The 16,352-nt window shown below is 37.7% G+C and overlaps 2 protein-coding genes across 7 annotated transcripts in view; both read left to right on the top strand.

Moving 5' to 3' along the window:
- The window catches only part of LOC136695073 (B-cell receptor CD22-like), a 30,611-nt gene extending 28,805 nt beyond the window's left edge, over positions 1 to 1,806 (top strand). The window contains exons 7-9 of the mRNA XM_066668882.1: positions 868 to 922; positions 1,166 to 1,218; positions 1,698 to 1,806. Of these exons, the coding sequence (XP_066524979.1) occupies positions 868 to 922; positions 1,166 to 1,218; positions 1,698 to 1,806 (217 nt within the window). The remainder of the gene's footprint in view (positions 1 to 867; positions 923 to 1,165; positions 1,219 to 1,697) is intronic.
- LOC136694621 (myelin-associated glycoprotein-like) overlaps positions 1 to 16,352 on the top strand; it is a 31,155-nt gene that overhangs the window by 13,275 nt on the left and 1,528 nt on the right. For 2 of the 6 annotated variants that reach the window (XM_066668333.1, XM_066668327.1), the window contains exons 2-9: positions 5,035 to 5,302; positions 5,982 to 6,049; positions 6,649 to 7,005; positions 7,644 to 7,898; positions 9,599 to 9,853; positions 11,547 to 11,801; positions 13,100 to 13,414; positions 15,899 to 15,983. In XM_066668333.1, the coding sequence (XP_066524430.1) occupies positions 6,004 to 6,049; positions 6,649 to 7,005; positions 7,644 to 7,898; positions 9,599 to 9,853; positions 11,547 to 11,801; positions 13,100 to 13,414; positions 15,899 to 15,983 (1,568 nt within the window). In that variant the 5' untranslated portion in view covers positions 5,035 to 5,302; positions 5,982 to 6,003. Of the gene's footprint in view, positions 1 to 3,323; positions 3,357 to 3,581; positions 3,699 to 3,880; positions 4,316 to 5,034; positions 5,303 to 5,981; positions 6,050 to 6,648; positions 7,006 to 7,643; positions 7,899 to 9,598; positions 9,854 to 11,546; positions 11,802 to 13,099; positions 13,415 to 15,898; positions 15,984 to 16,352 lie in introns of those variants that run through there. The other 4 variants (XM_066668330.1, XM_066668332.1, XM_066668331.1 and 1 more) reach the window with 4 other exon arrangements.

Raw genomic sequence — 16,352 nt, 5'->3', positions numbered from 1 at the left:
CATCTGTCGTTATTTTAGACAATGGAGAGAACTCCAAACATTCAAGAGCACAAACCGAGATGAGGATGTTGCTCTATTCCTGCTCCATAGGAGTGTATGTGGTAATTCAAACAGTGAATAAATATTTACAGTTAAACTTAAGCATTCAAATAACAATCATATTTCTTCTAAAATATACCGTTCCACCTTAAAAAAGAGGCTCTTTTCTTATTATACCTCTGCCTCTGGAGCTGGAGCTGAATTCATCCACAGCGACGCTGGACTGAGCACCTCCACAGTGCCCCCTGCTGCTGATGTACACATAGATCCCATTTAAACTGGTGAAAATGTGGGAGAGCAGCAAGGTTCAGAGGATCTTGAACTGAATCATTTAGTGTTATTTGTGAACTGACTTATTTTGGTGGTAAAGAGCTATGTGAGGAGTTCGGTGTGTTCTCACTGTGTCTGTGTGGGGTTCCTCTGGCTGTTCCGGGTTCTTCCTACAGTTCATAAACACATGGGTACCACCTTAGCATAAGACTTCACTTATAAAGGTTTATAATTGGTTTACAATCTCCTTATTAGTAGTTATTAATTATGTTGTAATACATTAATAGTAATTAACAATCATTTAACAATCATCTACAGACAATTAACAGTTCCCTGTGTAAATGTGAGCAGATGTGTTTTCTCTGCAAATGGTTGTCTCTTATTTTCACATAAAATCATGAAGAATGTGGACAATTTTAAGTATATGATTAAATCTGAAACAATTATTTTACAGTCAACTGTTTATATTCTTCTTTCTTTAATGTTCATTAACTATTAATTCTGCATGTGTGGGGGAGATATATTTAAATCTAATAATTAAATATCCATTTTTTTCAGGAAACACCACAAACCTTCACTAGAAAAAACTGAAGGATGGGTTTTAACTGAAGGGGTTTGTAAACACACACACACGCACACACACACACACACACGCACACGCACACACACACACACATTTAAACATATTATGAAGTAAATAGAGGTGGATAAACTGTAACTAAGTAGATTCTTTTACTCACTAATGTACAATTAAAGTATATGAAAATCTGTAAAGTACAGACCTGTCAGTGTTTTTATTGAATACATGATCTATATTTATAACTGAGTAAATATTTAATATTGTTTGATTCCTCAGGAGGAAGAAGGAGAAGATGGAGACTGTCTTTACTCCACTAAAACCATAGTAGTGTATGGTAGGGCTTTATAATCAGTGCTTATTTAGTAGAAGAATGATGTCACGTGGAAAAAAGTACAATGTTTGTAGCCACTGGAGACAAATGTAAAAATGGCTGATGCTATGTGAGAAAAATGTAGGGAGACGACTCCTTGCATGGTACAGTGTGAGTTATAAAATCTTGGCTTATTTCCCCAAATACAGTGCTATACACTATGTCCAGTGTGGAGTCGTGAACACGACTGATACCCGACTGTCAGCAGTGCAGGAGCCAGTATTGTGAGACCTGTATACTGCAGTATGTAGTGAGATATGAGGGATTTACAGCCTGTGCCTGAAGTTTAACGTTGCTCTCGGTGAGTTTAAACATTTCACAAAATGTGTACGATTCCTGGTTTAAATTCCAAGCCACGTGCAGTAAATGGTGTAAGATGACATCATAGACTCCAGATAATACAAGCACAGAGTGTGACCAATGATATTGTGTGGTTAGTTTTGGGATGAAGACCACGTACCGTGAAGAACTGGGACTAGCAGCAGAACTCCCAGCAGGCATTGCGGCTCCCCCTTGGACTGTATGGAGACTGTTTGGGATCTTTTAGCGGTTAAGTGTGTGTGTGTGGAGATTAAAATATATCAAATAATTTGCTTAACTCTTCATTTTTTTATAGGATTGAAAAATGATTTATTATTAAAATAGATGTGTTACCTGTTGGTTTTTCATTTGACACAATTCTGAATAAATTTCTTTCTTTGTATTTGTTTCTTCATTGTTCAGATTTGATGTGGATTGAGTGTGTTTCATTTATACTTTTAAATGTATGTATCAGAGAGATATAAACATTTTATCTAGAATGTTCTTTTCATGATTTAATCTATAAAACTTCCATTCTTTTGTTGGATATTTCTCATGTGTTTCATTACTTTATTCATTCGTTGTCTGTAAGCGTTTATTCAGTTCACTGTGGCTTTGGGTCCAGATCCTACCTGGAATCACTGGGCACAAGGCAGCAATGTATTTTATTTCTATTGTTTAAAGTTGTCTGAAAGAAGAAAGACTTTGGGTTCTTTTTACTTGGAACTTATTTTATTGTGTGTTTTATAAAACCATTCTTTGGTGTTGTTTCTGTGTGTGTCTTCTTTAAAATAATGTATAAAATGTAAAAGTGCATTGAAGAGTGTGAGCCACAAATACAATTAATTCCAATGTTGAAGTCTGATTTATTTTAACTTTGCTATTGGAAGCAGACATTTGGAGAAATTGTGACATCAAAAGTAAAAACTAAACTTTTAGAATGGATCTGAATGAATGAAAATGACCAAATGTAGGACAAATGTACATTTCCACATCAGAAAGTGGTGCTGAATTCACTAAAACCCCCAAATCACTCACTCATTACTTTTAGTGTTTTCACTATATTTACATTCAAAAGTATGATTTGAAATCACATGATCACTGTAGCTTTTGGTTTATGTACAACTCCATACACACTTTCCAGTTAATATTTGTAGTGGACAAAGTGTTAAAAAGACACCTGCTGATCTATAAATTGGTTGGTTTCAGCCACTGGGAAGAGAGAGACATTGTACTGTATATTCCCCTAAAATTATGTTTCTATTTGTCTTTAATGTGGTTTGTTGTTACGGCAGAAGTCAGTTTTTTTGGAAAATCATTGTCATTCAACACAGTCTGCCACAAGAAATACAACCTCTAATACACAAAGAGAAAGCCATGCAGCAATTATATGTGAACACACTGCAGAGTTAAGCTCATCTAAGAGGGTAAAACACAGTGGAAGATAATGGCCACCACAGACTGTTGAGCAGCTGATGTCTTGTATCAAGCGAAAATGGGGAAATATTTCACCTGAAAAAGTGCAGCAACATTTGATACACACCTCCTGTGCAGTGTACAGTAAATTAGAGTTGGACCTGTTTAGTTCTCATTTAAAAACAGCATTGAATAATACATTTGTGGAAACGCAGCCAACGAAGAATGAATCATTGGCAGATTGCACTTGATGTGAGTGGCCACAAGGGGGCAGCATCCCCCCACTCCAACACAGGGGCGTTTAAGATGTTTGTGTAAATAACTGTGTAAATCATTTTTCTGGAACATTCTCATAAAACAGTGCTACTCCCCGGTCTCCAGGTGATGATTATTTCTTCTTGTTTCTAATGAAGGTGTGCTATGTATCAGTCTTTGTGTTAGCAGATGTTTTCAGGTTGATTTATACAAAGCGGTGCGTTAGGGCTCTTCAGAACAAACACAGGAACATTTGGGTCGTCTGGTCACCCTACATTTGGGTCCGGGTCAAAGTTTCTGTAAAATGACTTAATTGTGCTCCAAAATATCAGGACTAATATGAGCTGAAGAAGCTGGTGCTTGTCGCAGGTTTGAGGAACCAATAGAAACACCCCGGAGAGCTTTCAATTAAAGAGATGTAATCTGTGTAGTATTTTGAACTTGGACACACTTCCTTAAAGGAACACGGTATTATTACTTTACAATTACATCTTCATAATGAAGATAAAAATGTTTCTTTGGACCGTTCTCAAAGTATTTAAAATTTACAAACTAATGAGAAAATAACAAAAAGGTCCAAAATGCACTCTCCCTCTTCGGGGGAGGCGTGTCCGTTACGAGAGAGTCGCAGACACCAGTCGAGTGAAGTTCAAAGCAAATCAAAGTATTTATTTACCAAAATACTGGATCCAGGAGAATTCACACATTGAGAACAGTCTAATACCCCTCCCAAGTGAAAATTCTGACCTCCCATCATCTGACTCAAAAAGTTATACCCATGATGACGTATAGCCTGGTGGTGAGGCGTTTCTGGCTGATTAGCGTATATTAATATGCATGATTTCACGTGTTAGTACTCAGCTCTTCACGTGCAATATTCAGGTGCCTGTTGTGACCCTGAAGACATTCATTATCTGGTCAGGCTTACAATGGGCCTCTCTTCTCAGCACTTTTTCCCTAGAGACTAAAATTTAGGGAGTTAGAAATACACTTCAAGGCCACAAGAAGAAGCTACAGATCAGCGCCTCCGTGCCCAACACTATGATGTCAGTGTGTTACAATCCTGGAGTGCACATCTGTTCAAGGTTAGACGTTAAGAATTAAAACTGTGTGTTAATATCAAGTTATCATGCCATATAGTGAAGTTAGCTTATAATATGTTTTGAGGAGTAATTATCATATGAGTTAGTAGTGCAGAATCAAGCAAAAATGTTTAACTACATGTGTAAGTAATTAATAATGTAAATACTGGTTAGTCATTCATATACATGCATATAGGGTACAGGATTTCACACCATGAGTATGCTAATTTAACTAATCATCATTTAAGGATATTTGTCAACAAACACAAAGTAATAAAATTGTTTTCTACAACAATAATCATTGTGATGTTTAATTGTAATGAATAGAACCTGTGGTGTCTACCCTGGGCTCACCACTGTAGAAAATGCTCTATGTATCTTCTGGAAGAGGGTAGGAATATTTTGGCTTATGGGCGTGGAGTGGTGTTAAAATGTTGACTTTTCAGTGTAAGATGGTCTTAATATTTCGACTCATTGCTGAACGATGGTGTTGAGTTTGTGGACATTGTTTTTGGTGGTGAATATAAGACAGTCGTAATGACTCGTGTGTGCAGTGTGGCTTAGCTCCTGGGAGTAGGATGGTCTTAATGTTTTGGATCATGAGTATGAGCTGTTTGTAGATTATTGGGTTCTTGGTGAATGTGAGAGGAAGCTTGTGTGTGTGTGTATGTGTGTGTGTGTGTGTGGTTACAGCAGTTGTACAGTATGTGAACAGTGTTTAGGAGATTTCTCCTCCTCTCTGTGAGGTAAGAACCACACACACTCCTCGTCCTCCCTCTGCAGCTGATGGTCATTTCTGTTTGGGCGGTTTCTCTCAGCTCTGCTCCTGTGTTCTCTCTGCACTGGACGCTGTGGTGTTTCTCTGCTCTGAAAACTCAGACTGAATCAGCTGCTGATCACTGACGCTGCTTTAAATGCTGGAATATATCATTTTATTTTTGAAATGATTCATGTTTGTAATTCTCTGAGTGGGTTTCCATTTTCTCTGAGGTAAGAAGCACACTGTTCTTTTTCTCTTTACATTTCTGATGTTTGATTTTTCACATTCCACTAAAGGAACATCATCTGTGAAACTGTAAAATAACGAGGAGTGCAGTGAATAGTTACATTTCCTCAAAGACGAGAGCTTCAGTAAAACACTGAGGGGGTTTAACTTTCTTGAGTGTTTTATAGCAGTTTATCAGTGAGGAGAGGGGTCTGTGTTATTCTCCTTCACATTAGATCCTGATTTTTTTATTTGTGTTTCATTTTCATTCTTTGTTCTTTTCTGTTCCTTCGCTCTCTCTCTCTCTCTCTCTCTCTCTCTCTCTCTCTCTCTCTCTCTCTCTCGTAGAATGGTTCACAGCAGGATTAATGAGGTTCACAGATAACTTTAGTCCAGAGATGAGGACTATCCAATAGAAATGTCCCTCAGCTCTTTTCCTGTTGGACACATTTGATTTGAGGTTTAATTTATTTGTCTAAATGTAATAACAGTTAATAAGTGTCCTCTCTCTGTCTCTGGGTCGGTAGGACAGCCCTCCCTCTCCCCATCACTGAGAATAAAGTCAGTTCAGAGTCTGTAACTGATGTAAAAGATCTGAGCAGTTAGTGTTCTCCTCCGAGAGTGAAATCCACTGCAGAGACGATGTTTCTTTACTGAACTAATTTACACATCTCTCTTCTTCAGGTGACTTTTCCTCTTCAGAAAGATGAAGTTAGACCAGAAACTTGTTTTCGTTTGTTGTTTGTTTGGAGGTATGTCCATTATGTATTTGTGAGTTTACACTCTGCTGTCGTAACTCAGTTATTGTTCTTTATCTCAGTCTCAGGACCCCACTCACTGCACCTGGCTCATATTTCCATTTCAGGAGCTTTACAGCTGTATTTGGAGTTAACTTCATGTTCTACACTTCTTCCTGAACAGAAATAGTTCTGTGAGGTTATAATAATGTATAACTAGCTTGTTATAAATGTGTTATTGACTGTACTCTGGATATTAATAACGCATGGACAGAGGAATTTGCAGTTTCCTGGGAGTTCAGGGGTGGTGTTTAGAGAAGTGCAGTCTTTTCTGCAGTTATCTCTAAAACTGTTCTTCTGTTCTCATTACAGGATCAGATCTGGATTTAGAATCTTTTTCCTAATCTGATAAACTATGTCTTTCCCAATTATTACAACATTTCATACAAAGTGTGTCATTTTATTTCATTAGAACATCTATAGTGTGTGTTCAGGGAGCTCTGTTTTATTTATAGAAATGATGTTCTGAGTGTGAGTTTAGCCTTGTGTCATGTGTAGTGTAGTAGTGTGTGTGTGCAGTAAAGTTTAATGTGACACTTTCTTTGTGTTTTCAGTGGCTTTGTCCTTGGAGGGTTTCAGTGTCACTCTTCCACAGAGTGTAGAAGGTGTGAGTGGACACTGTGTTCTCATACCCTGCTCTTTTACAGTCAGCAGCGATTTTGAAGATAAACTTAAGGGAAGTCCTAATGTTATATGGTATAAAGGTGGCTACGGGACAGATAATGTAGTCTTTGATTCCAGTGGAACAGACAATATACTTCAAGGGGAGTTAATAGGAGATATCAGTATGAAGAACTGCACCACCATCTTCAACAGCGTCAGTGAGAGTGACACTGGGACGTATTCCTTCAGAATCGATGGAGGAGTGAAATTCACATATTATCCGTCACCCCTTCCAATAAAAGTCACAGGTTAGTGCAGTGTGACTGTATTCTTTTTCAAACTATAAACACTAGACTAGTGACAGTTAATATAATTTATATCTGTGGCACTTGTGAAATGTCACACTCTGAAGCCCTTTACGCTGCTACTGTTCTTGGAAATGCTTGGAAATGTTGTTCACACGCGACTCTTAAACCTCTTGAGGGTAAAATGCTGGTATTGTACTGGGTTTTGTGATAATTTTCTGGGTGTTGAACCAGGGCTGTGATCATTTCCTGACTACTGTACTGAGTCTATTGTGGTAATGTCCTGGGTATGGTACTGGGTCTAGTGGGGGACAGCTCTGGGTATTTTGCTGGGTCTTGTGAGGGCCATTTACTTGTTCAGCTTTATCAAGATTTCAAATCTTGCTTTCTTCCCCAGAAGTATTTTCTGTTTAATTACTTGGGTAGAAGTGTGTGAAGGGGCTTTAATCCATTCCTGGTTAATTATCAGTAAAATTCCCTAATAAAATATAATTGTTTATTTATTGTAAATCTCTTTTGTGTCTTAGCTTCACCCCCCAAACCCACACTGAATCTGACTTCAGATGAGATTTAATTGTTAATTGTAAGTTAATTACTTATTCTCATCACTGATTCATATTATTATATTTTTCTTTTTTCAGATCCTCCTGCGAACACATCTGTATCAGTGTCTCCCTCTGGTCCAGTGATGTGGGGTAGTTCTGTTTCTCTGAGCTGCAGCAGTGAAGGAAACCCAGCAGTGAACTACACCTGGTTCAGAGAGAATGGGGAGCAGATAGAGACCGGTCCCACATTCAACATCACTGAGACTAATGATACACACAGTGGTTTATACTACTGTAGAGCTCAGAACCAACATGGATCTCAGAACTCATCTGTGCAGCTGGACGTTCAGTGTGAGTAGTGTTCAGTGGTGAAATACTGTAATCTGTAAATATATTCATCTGTGTGTATTATACTCAGAACATTTATTGTCATTAACAGCCCAGGTCTTGTTCTTATTTCTACAGTGTCTTTGTCCATTCATGTATTAATTATGAAGTCTGAGAGTTTGCTGTGTGTAGTGACTTAATTCTGACTTGAGGAGTAGGACTCAAAACTTGACTAGATTTCCCACATGGACTCAGGACTAGATTAAGGCTTTGTTTACGATTGTTGATAATGCAGACAGTTGAGTGGACTGGGCCCTATATGAAGCTCTAATGGATTTGCACAGGACATTTTACACCTTACCTTCTGTATAATTACAATTTATTGTCTCTATAAACACGTCAGATATGCCAGTCTGATTAAACTGACTTCAGAACCAGATAAATACTACTACTACATAAATACTACTAAAACAAACTGATGTAAACTAAACCTAGAACAAATCACACAAATGAATCACTGTCTGAGAAACTAAGAAACTAAAACTAAACATAGACATTGGCAAAAGTAAAAGAAATAGCAAGCATCTACAGATAAACACTTAAAAATACACAGAGAGATAGAGAGAGAGAAAGGAAGAAAGAGAGAGAGAAAGGAAGAGAGAGAGAGAGAAAGGAAGAGAGAGAGAGAAAGAGAGAGAGAGAGAAAGGAAGAGAGAGAGAGAGAGAGAGCATAATACAAAAGACTAGAACTAACACTAACAAGCAAAGTAACCAAGTGAATGTAGACTATAATATAAAACAAATACCACAGAGAATACAGAAAGGCAAAGGTACAATAGACAGAAATGAAACAGAAGGCAAGACAAATATACAAAATAGGGAACAAATATGAGACAAAACTGGCAAAGACAAAGACTAAAACAAAGGAAAACATGAGAAATGCTAAGACAGATAAACGGAGTGATCAGAACAAGAGACTCAGGGAAAACCAGCACAAAAACACAACAAGAGAAACATCACGAATGACCGACAAACACAGACACTAAGGATCAGGCTTTAAACTCATACTAATGAACAACACCTGGAGCAGTCACATTAGGAAGGAGGCGTGGCTAGAACCGATGAGTAGACGAGCACCTGGACAAAACGGAAACACGTTTTGATTAGATAGAGACCGGACCCACTTTCAACATCACTGAGACTAATGATACACACAGTGGTTTATACTACTGTAGAGCTCAGAACCAACATGGATCTCAGAACTCATCTGTGCAGCTGGATGTACAATGTAAGAACAGTGGTGAAATTTTGCCTGTAGGTGTTATGCCAAAATAAAAATCAATCAGCAGTAATCGCTCAGGTCTTGGTCATCCTCCAAGGCGGTAGTTTTCTGTGTCTTTGTCCAAAATGTATGAGGTCTGAGACTTTCCTCTGTGTGCTGTCTTAATTCTTAGTTGACAACTAGGCCTTCAGACTTGACTTGAGATTTTCCCAAATGGACTCAGGATTAGATTAAGAATTTTTCTGTATTTACTTGAGATTTGGCCAAATTTTCTCTGAACACAACTTGATTAAATTGACTCAGAAAGCATATGATAATTTGACAAAACTGACTTGTGTCTTTAATAGAGATTTGTCTCTTTGCTTGAGACTTGACCTGGTACTTGATACTTACAACGTTTTTTCACCAATGTTTAATGCCAAAATTCTGTTTCATTCTTCAGATGCTCCTAGGAAGATATCTGTATCAGCATCTCCATCTGCTTCAGTGATATGGGGCAGTTCTGTTTCTCTGAGCTGCAGCAGTGATGGAAACCCAGCAGTGAACTACACCTGGTTCAGAGAGAATGGGGAGCAGATAGAGACCGGTCCCTCTTTCAGCATCACTGAGACTAATGATACACACAGTGGTTTATACTACTGTAGAGCTCAGAACCAACATGGATCTCAGAACTCATCTGTTCAGCTGGACGTTCAGTGTGAGTAGTGTTCAGTGTTGAAATACTGTAATCTGTAAATATATTCATCTGTGTGTATTATACTCAGAACATTTATTGTCATTAACAGCCCAGGTCTTGTTCTTATTTCTACAGTGTCTTTGTCCATTAATGTATTAATTATGAAGTCTGAGAGTTTGCTGTGTGTAGTGACTTAATTCTGACTTGAGGAGTAGGACTCAAAACTTGACTAGTTTTCCCACATGGACTCAGGACTAGATTAAGGCTTTGTTTACGATTGTTGATAATGCAGACAGTTGAGTGGACTGGGCCCTATATGAAGCTCTAATGGATTTGCACAGGACATTTTACACCTTACCTTCTGTATAATTACAATTTATTGTCTCTATAAACACGTCAGATATGCCAGTCTGATTAAACTGACTTCAGAACCAGATAAATACTACTACTACATAAATACTACTAAAACAAACTGATGTAAACTAAACCTAGAACAAATCACACAAATGAATCACTGTCTGAGAAACTAAGAAACTAAAACTAAACATAGACATTGGCAAAAGTAAAAGAAATAGCAAGCATCTACAGATAAACACTTAAAAATACACAGAGAGATAGAGAGAGAGAAAGGAAGAGAGAGAGAGAAAGAGAGAGAGAGAAAGAGAGAGAGAGAGAAAGGAAGAGAGAGAGAAAGGAAGAGAGAGAGAGAGAGAGAGAGCATAATACAAAAGACTAGAACTAACACTAACAAGCAAAGTAACCAAGTGAATGTAGACTATAATATAAAACAAATACCACAGAGAATACAGAAAGGCAAAGGTACAATAGACAGAAATGAAACAGAAGGCAAGACAAATATACAAAATAGGGAACAAATATGAGACAAAACTGGCAAAGACAAAGACTAAAACAAAGGAAAACATGAGAAATGCTAAGACAGATAAACGGAGTGATCAGAACAAGAGACTCAGGGAAAACCAGCACAAAAACACAACAAGAGAAACATCACGAATGACCGACAAACACAGACACTAAGGATCAGGCTTTAAACTCATACTAATGAACAACACCTGGAGCAGTCACATTAGGAAGGAGGCGTGGCTAGAACCGATGAGTAGACGAGCACCTGGACAAAACGGAAACACGTTTTGATTAGATAGAGACCGGACCCACTTTCAACATCACTGAGACTAATGATACACACAGTGGTTTATACTACTGTAGAGCTCAGAACCAACATGGATCTCAGAACTCATCTGTGCAGCTGGATGTACAATGTAAGAACAGTGGTGAAATTTTGCCTGTAGGTGTTATGCCAAAATAAAAATCAATCAGCAGTAATCGCTCAGGTCTTGGTCATCCTCCAAGGCGGTAGTTTTCTGTGTCTTTGTCCAAAATGTATGAGGTCTGAGACTTTCCTCTGTGTGCTGTCTTAATTCTTAGTTGACAACTAGGCCTTCAGACTTGACTTGAGATTTTCCCAAATGGACTCAGGATTAGATTAAGAATTTTTTCTGTATTTACTTGAGATTTGGCCAAATTTTCTCTGAACACAACTTGATTAAATTGACTCAGAAAGCATATGATAATTTGACAAAACTGACTTGTGTCTTTAATAGAGATTTGTCTCTTTGCTTGAGACTTGACCTGGTACTTGATACTTACAACGTTTTTTCACCAATGTTTAATGCCAAAATTCTGTTTCATTCTTCAGATGCTCCTAGGAAGATATCTGTATCAGCATCTCCATCTGCTTCAGTGATATGGGGCAGTTCTGTTTCTCTGAGCTGCAGCAGTGATGGAAACCCAGCAGTGAACTACACCTGGTTCAGAGAGAATGGGGAGCAGATAGAGACCGGACCCACTTTCAACATCACTGAGACTAATGATACACACAGTGGTTTATACTACTGTAGAGCTCAGAACCAACATGGATCTCAGAACTCATCTGTGCAGCTGGAGGTTCAGTGTGAGTACAATTTCATTAGTAAGTTTCATTAATTAGGAAATCAGAGGTGATATAGAATTACGTATTGGGTGAAATTCTGTTGCACCACTGTGTATAAAAAAGGATTAGGATCAGGATAAGGACAGAAACAGGGTTGGACTATGGGACTAGCACAGTTGATGCACACAGTGGTTTATACGACTCTTGAGCTCAGAATCAATGTGGCTCTTACGGCTCCTTGTTATTATTAAGGGGTCAGTTAGAGTACAACTCTACAGTGCTCAACTATCTCTCTACAAATAACCCTGTGGTTAAATTAGACAGAGGAGAATAACTGACAACTTACAACAGTTATTTTTTGTGATGAACCGTATTTAAGTGAGAGCACTGACATCATAATAAACAGAAGAAATACTTTAGTCGCTGCTTTCTTTTAAACAGAAGGTAATTTTTTTTCAATTTTATTTCACACAACAACGTTCCTTAAAATATATTTTTTCTGTTGTAAGTAGTCATTTAGTAGTCGACTGCAAATTATGTCTCTGAAAAGAACATTGCAATTAATCATTAAGAAGTTAATCTGACGTATGTTGTCGTATTCTAGCTCAAAAATCTCATAAATATCTTTATTAAATGTGAAGATAGAATGCACACAACCACGTGACCTCAGTGAGCTTCTAGTTTCCCAGATGTCTGTCACCTTTTTATTTTTAATTCTCAACTGTTAATGAAGCAAATCAAGAAGGTTTCAGAGGAACTTCAGATCATTAGGAAACTGGGGGAAAACTGAAACTTGGCTCTTTGTGGCTAAATGTTGTGTAGTCCAGTCACATGCAGTGTTTTTAATAACATATTTTGTCGGTCATGAAGCTTCCGACATTGGGCACGACCTGAAAACACTTACAGGAAGTAAGAGTTAGGAAGCAGCAGATTTTTTTTAATATACTGACCTTATAGTTTATTTTGTGCTGATTTTTCTCTGCTTTAAAAAAAAATCAGGCTTTAATTTACAAGGTTCTCAAAGATGTGAGGCTTCATTAACACTTTCAGTAAACACCACAGATATTTATCATGAGAATGAGAGAGATTGTGTTTACATTCTTACAACAGTCACTCCTTTATTGGGAAATATTACTTTAGTGGATTTTAAATATTCAGAACAAACTGGAATCAATTATCATCATTTAACCATTTCACAGTTCTAATGTTGAATGAATGTGATTAGTGTTTACTTTTGACCTGAAAACTTACCCCCCCCCCCTTTCTCTTTCTCTCTCTCTCTCTCTCTCTCTCTCTCTCTCTCTCTCTCTCTCTCTCAGTTTCTCCCCACTTCTTGTTCCTCTCGCTCCACTGTAACAGCAGTGATAATGACGCAGTGATGATGATTTGCTTGTGTGAGGTTCGAGGGCGTCCTGTCCCTAAACTGGAGTGGCGTCTAAATGAACAACCTGTCTCTCAGTCAGGCAGTCTGTCCATTAAGGAGGAGTCTGTAGGTGTGTCTGGATTGAGGAGCATCCTCTCCATGCATCGATCACATCTGTCAATGTCCTCACCCCATCTGCAGTGTGTCAGCACCAATCAGCTCGGCTCCTCCACTCTGCTCTTTAACTCCGTGGGACAAAGCAGTAATTCAGGTCAGAAAACACTGCTTTACTTAAAGCAGCATTCAGTCATTTTCTCCAGTGATTAATCTTTGTCCTGAAACAGCTCTTTTACTGACACCCAGTGGCCTGGATATGTCAGAGATTCTGCATTAAACCTATTGCTGATTACGTTCAGTGCTTGTTTGCAGGAGTTTATTTCATAATTTGTTAGCAGGCACAGGCCGTCAAAGCCATCACCAAAACAGCTTTCTTTTATCTTAAAAATATAATCAGAATAAATGGTTTAGAGTCACAACAACATCTAGAGATACTCAGTCATGCTTTTATCTTCAGTAGAGTGGAAATATTGAAAAACACCATCTCTAACATGAGCTGCAGTGTTTTAAATCCACAACAAATGTGGAGGTAATGTTGAGCATTATTTACTCACTGAATATTTGCTTTTGTTGTTGTTTTTTTGTGACTGAACACAGCTCTGTGCCCCATTTCAGACAGATCAGTAGATAATCTTTGTTCCTTGTTGCACCATCCATCGATGGGTTCTTTCATCAACTCCAAAATCCAAGGGTTGTTTGACCCTCTTCAAAACATCATGGCGTAATTTTAAGAGCTGCCATGGGGAGTCAGATATAAACAAATGTGATCTCTGCTGTAGCTTGGTGTTTTCACAAATCTGTAGTTAGTACTGGATGTCTGCATTCCATCGGGTTTATTTCTGCTTGAAGTAGGTGAAGTAGCATAACCATTGTGCTGCAAATAACTGCATCAAACTGCCAGAAGGTCTTAGATGTGCCCCACATGTAGACACTTTTAAATCTAGGTTAAAAACTTTCCTCTTTTCATGTGTCTATGATTGAGCTCTAAAAGATGTACTCTACTCTAGGTACACATTGAACTCTATTTTATTATTACTTTCATGATTCACCATATGCTTATTGCACTTTACTTTTAAAAATGTCTCTAAGTCTTTTCCTTTAATTTTATGTCTTAATTTTTTGTTTGATTCCAATTCTTGATTCTTATGTCATCTAAAACTTCTCCTAGGATTTATCGACTGTTTGGAGGTTTTAAACGTTAAAAGTTTAAAATTGCATGAATATTCCAAGTATTGATTAAGATCTTAGAGGTTGGTTTTGCTTCAAAGTACGATATTATTCAGTCACTGCTGCTACTCTTTGGGTGAAAGCTGTAATTCTAGTGCTCTTCCTCACTCACACATTTGTTGTAACTCTCTGTGTAAAAGCTTTACTGAGGTGCCAGACCTCTGATTGTTCTAATGCTTTTATTTTTATTTTATTTTATGTCTGAAGCCTTTTTAATTATGTTTCTTTACGTAGGTAATAGTCATATGTTTATGTTTTCAATGTTCAAACACTTTGAATGATAGCAGTGTATGGAAGATGCTATATATATAAATATATAAATGTAAACAAATCATCTGAATAGAGGATAATTTACAGGTTTGTTCATTTAGTGCAATAGTGGAGTACATAATATCACAATACCCCCATCTCTCTATTTCACACAGAGCTGTTTTAACAGGACACTATACGTGATATTTACGCTTGTGTTTAAAAGAAATGCTTATTTCGTTTTTTCTTGACACTTAACTGATTCACACTTTCAAAATTTTCTCACTTCAAAAACCATAAAAAGGAAGTGAAATGACTGTTAAAACAAGAAACTGTTAAAATGTTTTCGTTTGTTTTAATTCTGTTGCCAAAGAGTTCTTATCTTACTGCAGGGTGAGTAGTAAGAACTGGAATGAACTGGAGTGAATGAAGAGCTCCTCTGCTTATTTCCTGTGGCGTGCTTTGGAAGGCAAAATCTGGGGGCCTTATTTTTACGAAAGACCAAAGTGCATTATGGGTATCCACTGTCCACCAGTAGTGTATATTGATTGTACACTACTTTTGCTGTGCATTGTGGGACTGCCTGAGTGCACTGAAAAATGTCCACTGTTTTCAGACACTACTTCAAAATGGCAGAACACCAAAATAGTGCACTATAAAGTGAATAGGGCACAGTATTTGACACAGCACAAGAAAGTGAATTCATTTCCACTGCCATTGCTTAGTAATAAAGAAACTCAGAATGCATCATGGTCCTCATTCAGATCATATAGTGAGCTATGATGTTTACTATAAATTTTGAATGTGTGAGATTTTAATGCCCTGAAACTCACACTCAAATTACACTTGGATTCAGATTCTCAGAGAAAAACGGTCTCACACTCAAATGTGCCCTAAAACAAAAATATGAAGCCATTTTGGACAAAGCCAATAACAATTGAGAAATCTTCAACAACCACAGAACAAATGTAGAACAGCATAGCAACCAGCTAGTAACACCCTTCGAGCCACTTTAACACCATAGCAACAGGAGATAGCAACAAACCTGGAAACCTAGCAACATCCCAGCTCTAATGTTTTAGCCAAACAACAGTCAACCGAGCACACGGCTAAACTCTAGTAACTGGATCATTCTCTGTTTGTCCATTTATGATCTGTGTAGGTCATCTGCAGATTACCTGTGTTCTGATTGGTGCAGTTGCTGGAGCGGCTGCAGTAATCCTGGGTGAAATATATTTATGCAGAAGGTGAGGCCTTATTAACATAATTTATACACTTTAAGAAATTCTGTCTGTTCAGTGCACATTGATACTTTTATGTGGCTCTTTCACAAATAGGGCCCTAAGCCCCTAAGCCATAAAGCACAAACTGAGATGAGGATGTTGCTCTATTCCTGCTCCATAGGAGTGTATGTGGTAATTCAAACAGTGAATAAATATTTACAGTTAAACTTAAGCATTCAAATAACAATCATATTTCTTCTAAAATAAACCGTTCCACCTTAAAAAAGGGAGATATCCTGAACATAAACAAGCCAGAAAGTATTGTGCTTCCCCACAATTGTAGACATCCCCTTTAAGGAGCGATGGATAATTTTGTTCTCACTGTACATAGCT

The sequence above is a fragment of the Hoplias malabaricus genome, chromosome 4 (genome assembly GCF_029633855.1).
Source record: "Hoplias malabaricus isolate fHopMal1 chromosome 4, fHopMal1.hap1, whole genome shotgun sequence".
Lineage (NCBI taxonomy): Eukaryota > Metazoa > Chordata > Actinopteri > Characiformes > Erythrinidae > Hoplias > Hoplias malabaricus.
The sequence above is the reverse complement of the archived record's forward strand: the minus strand, read 5'-3'. Positions and strand labels throughout refer to the sequence as shown.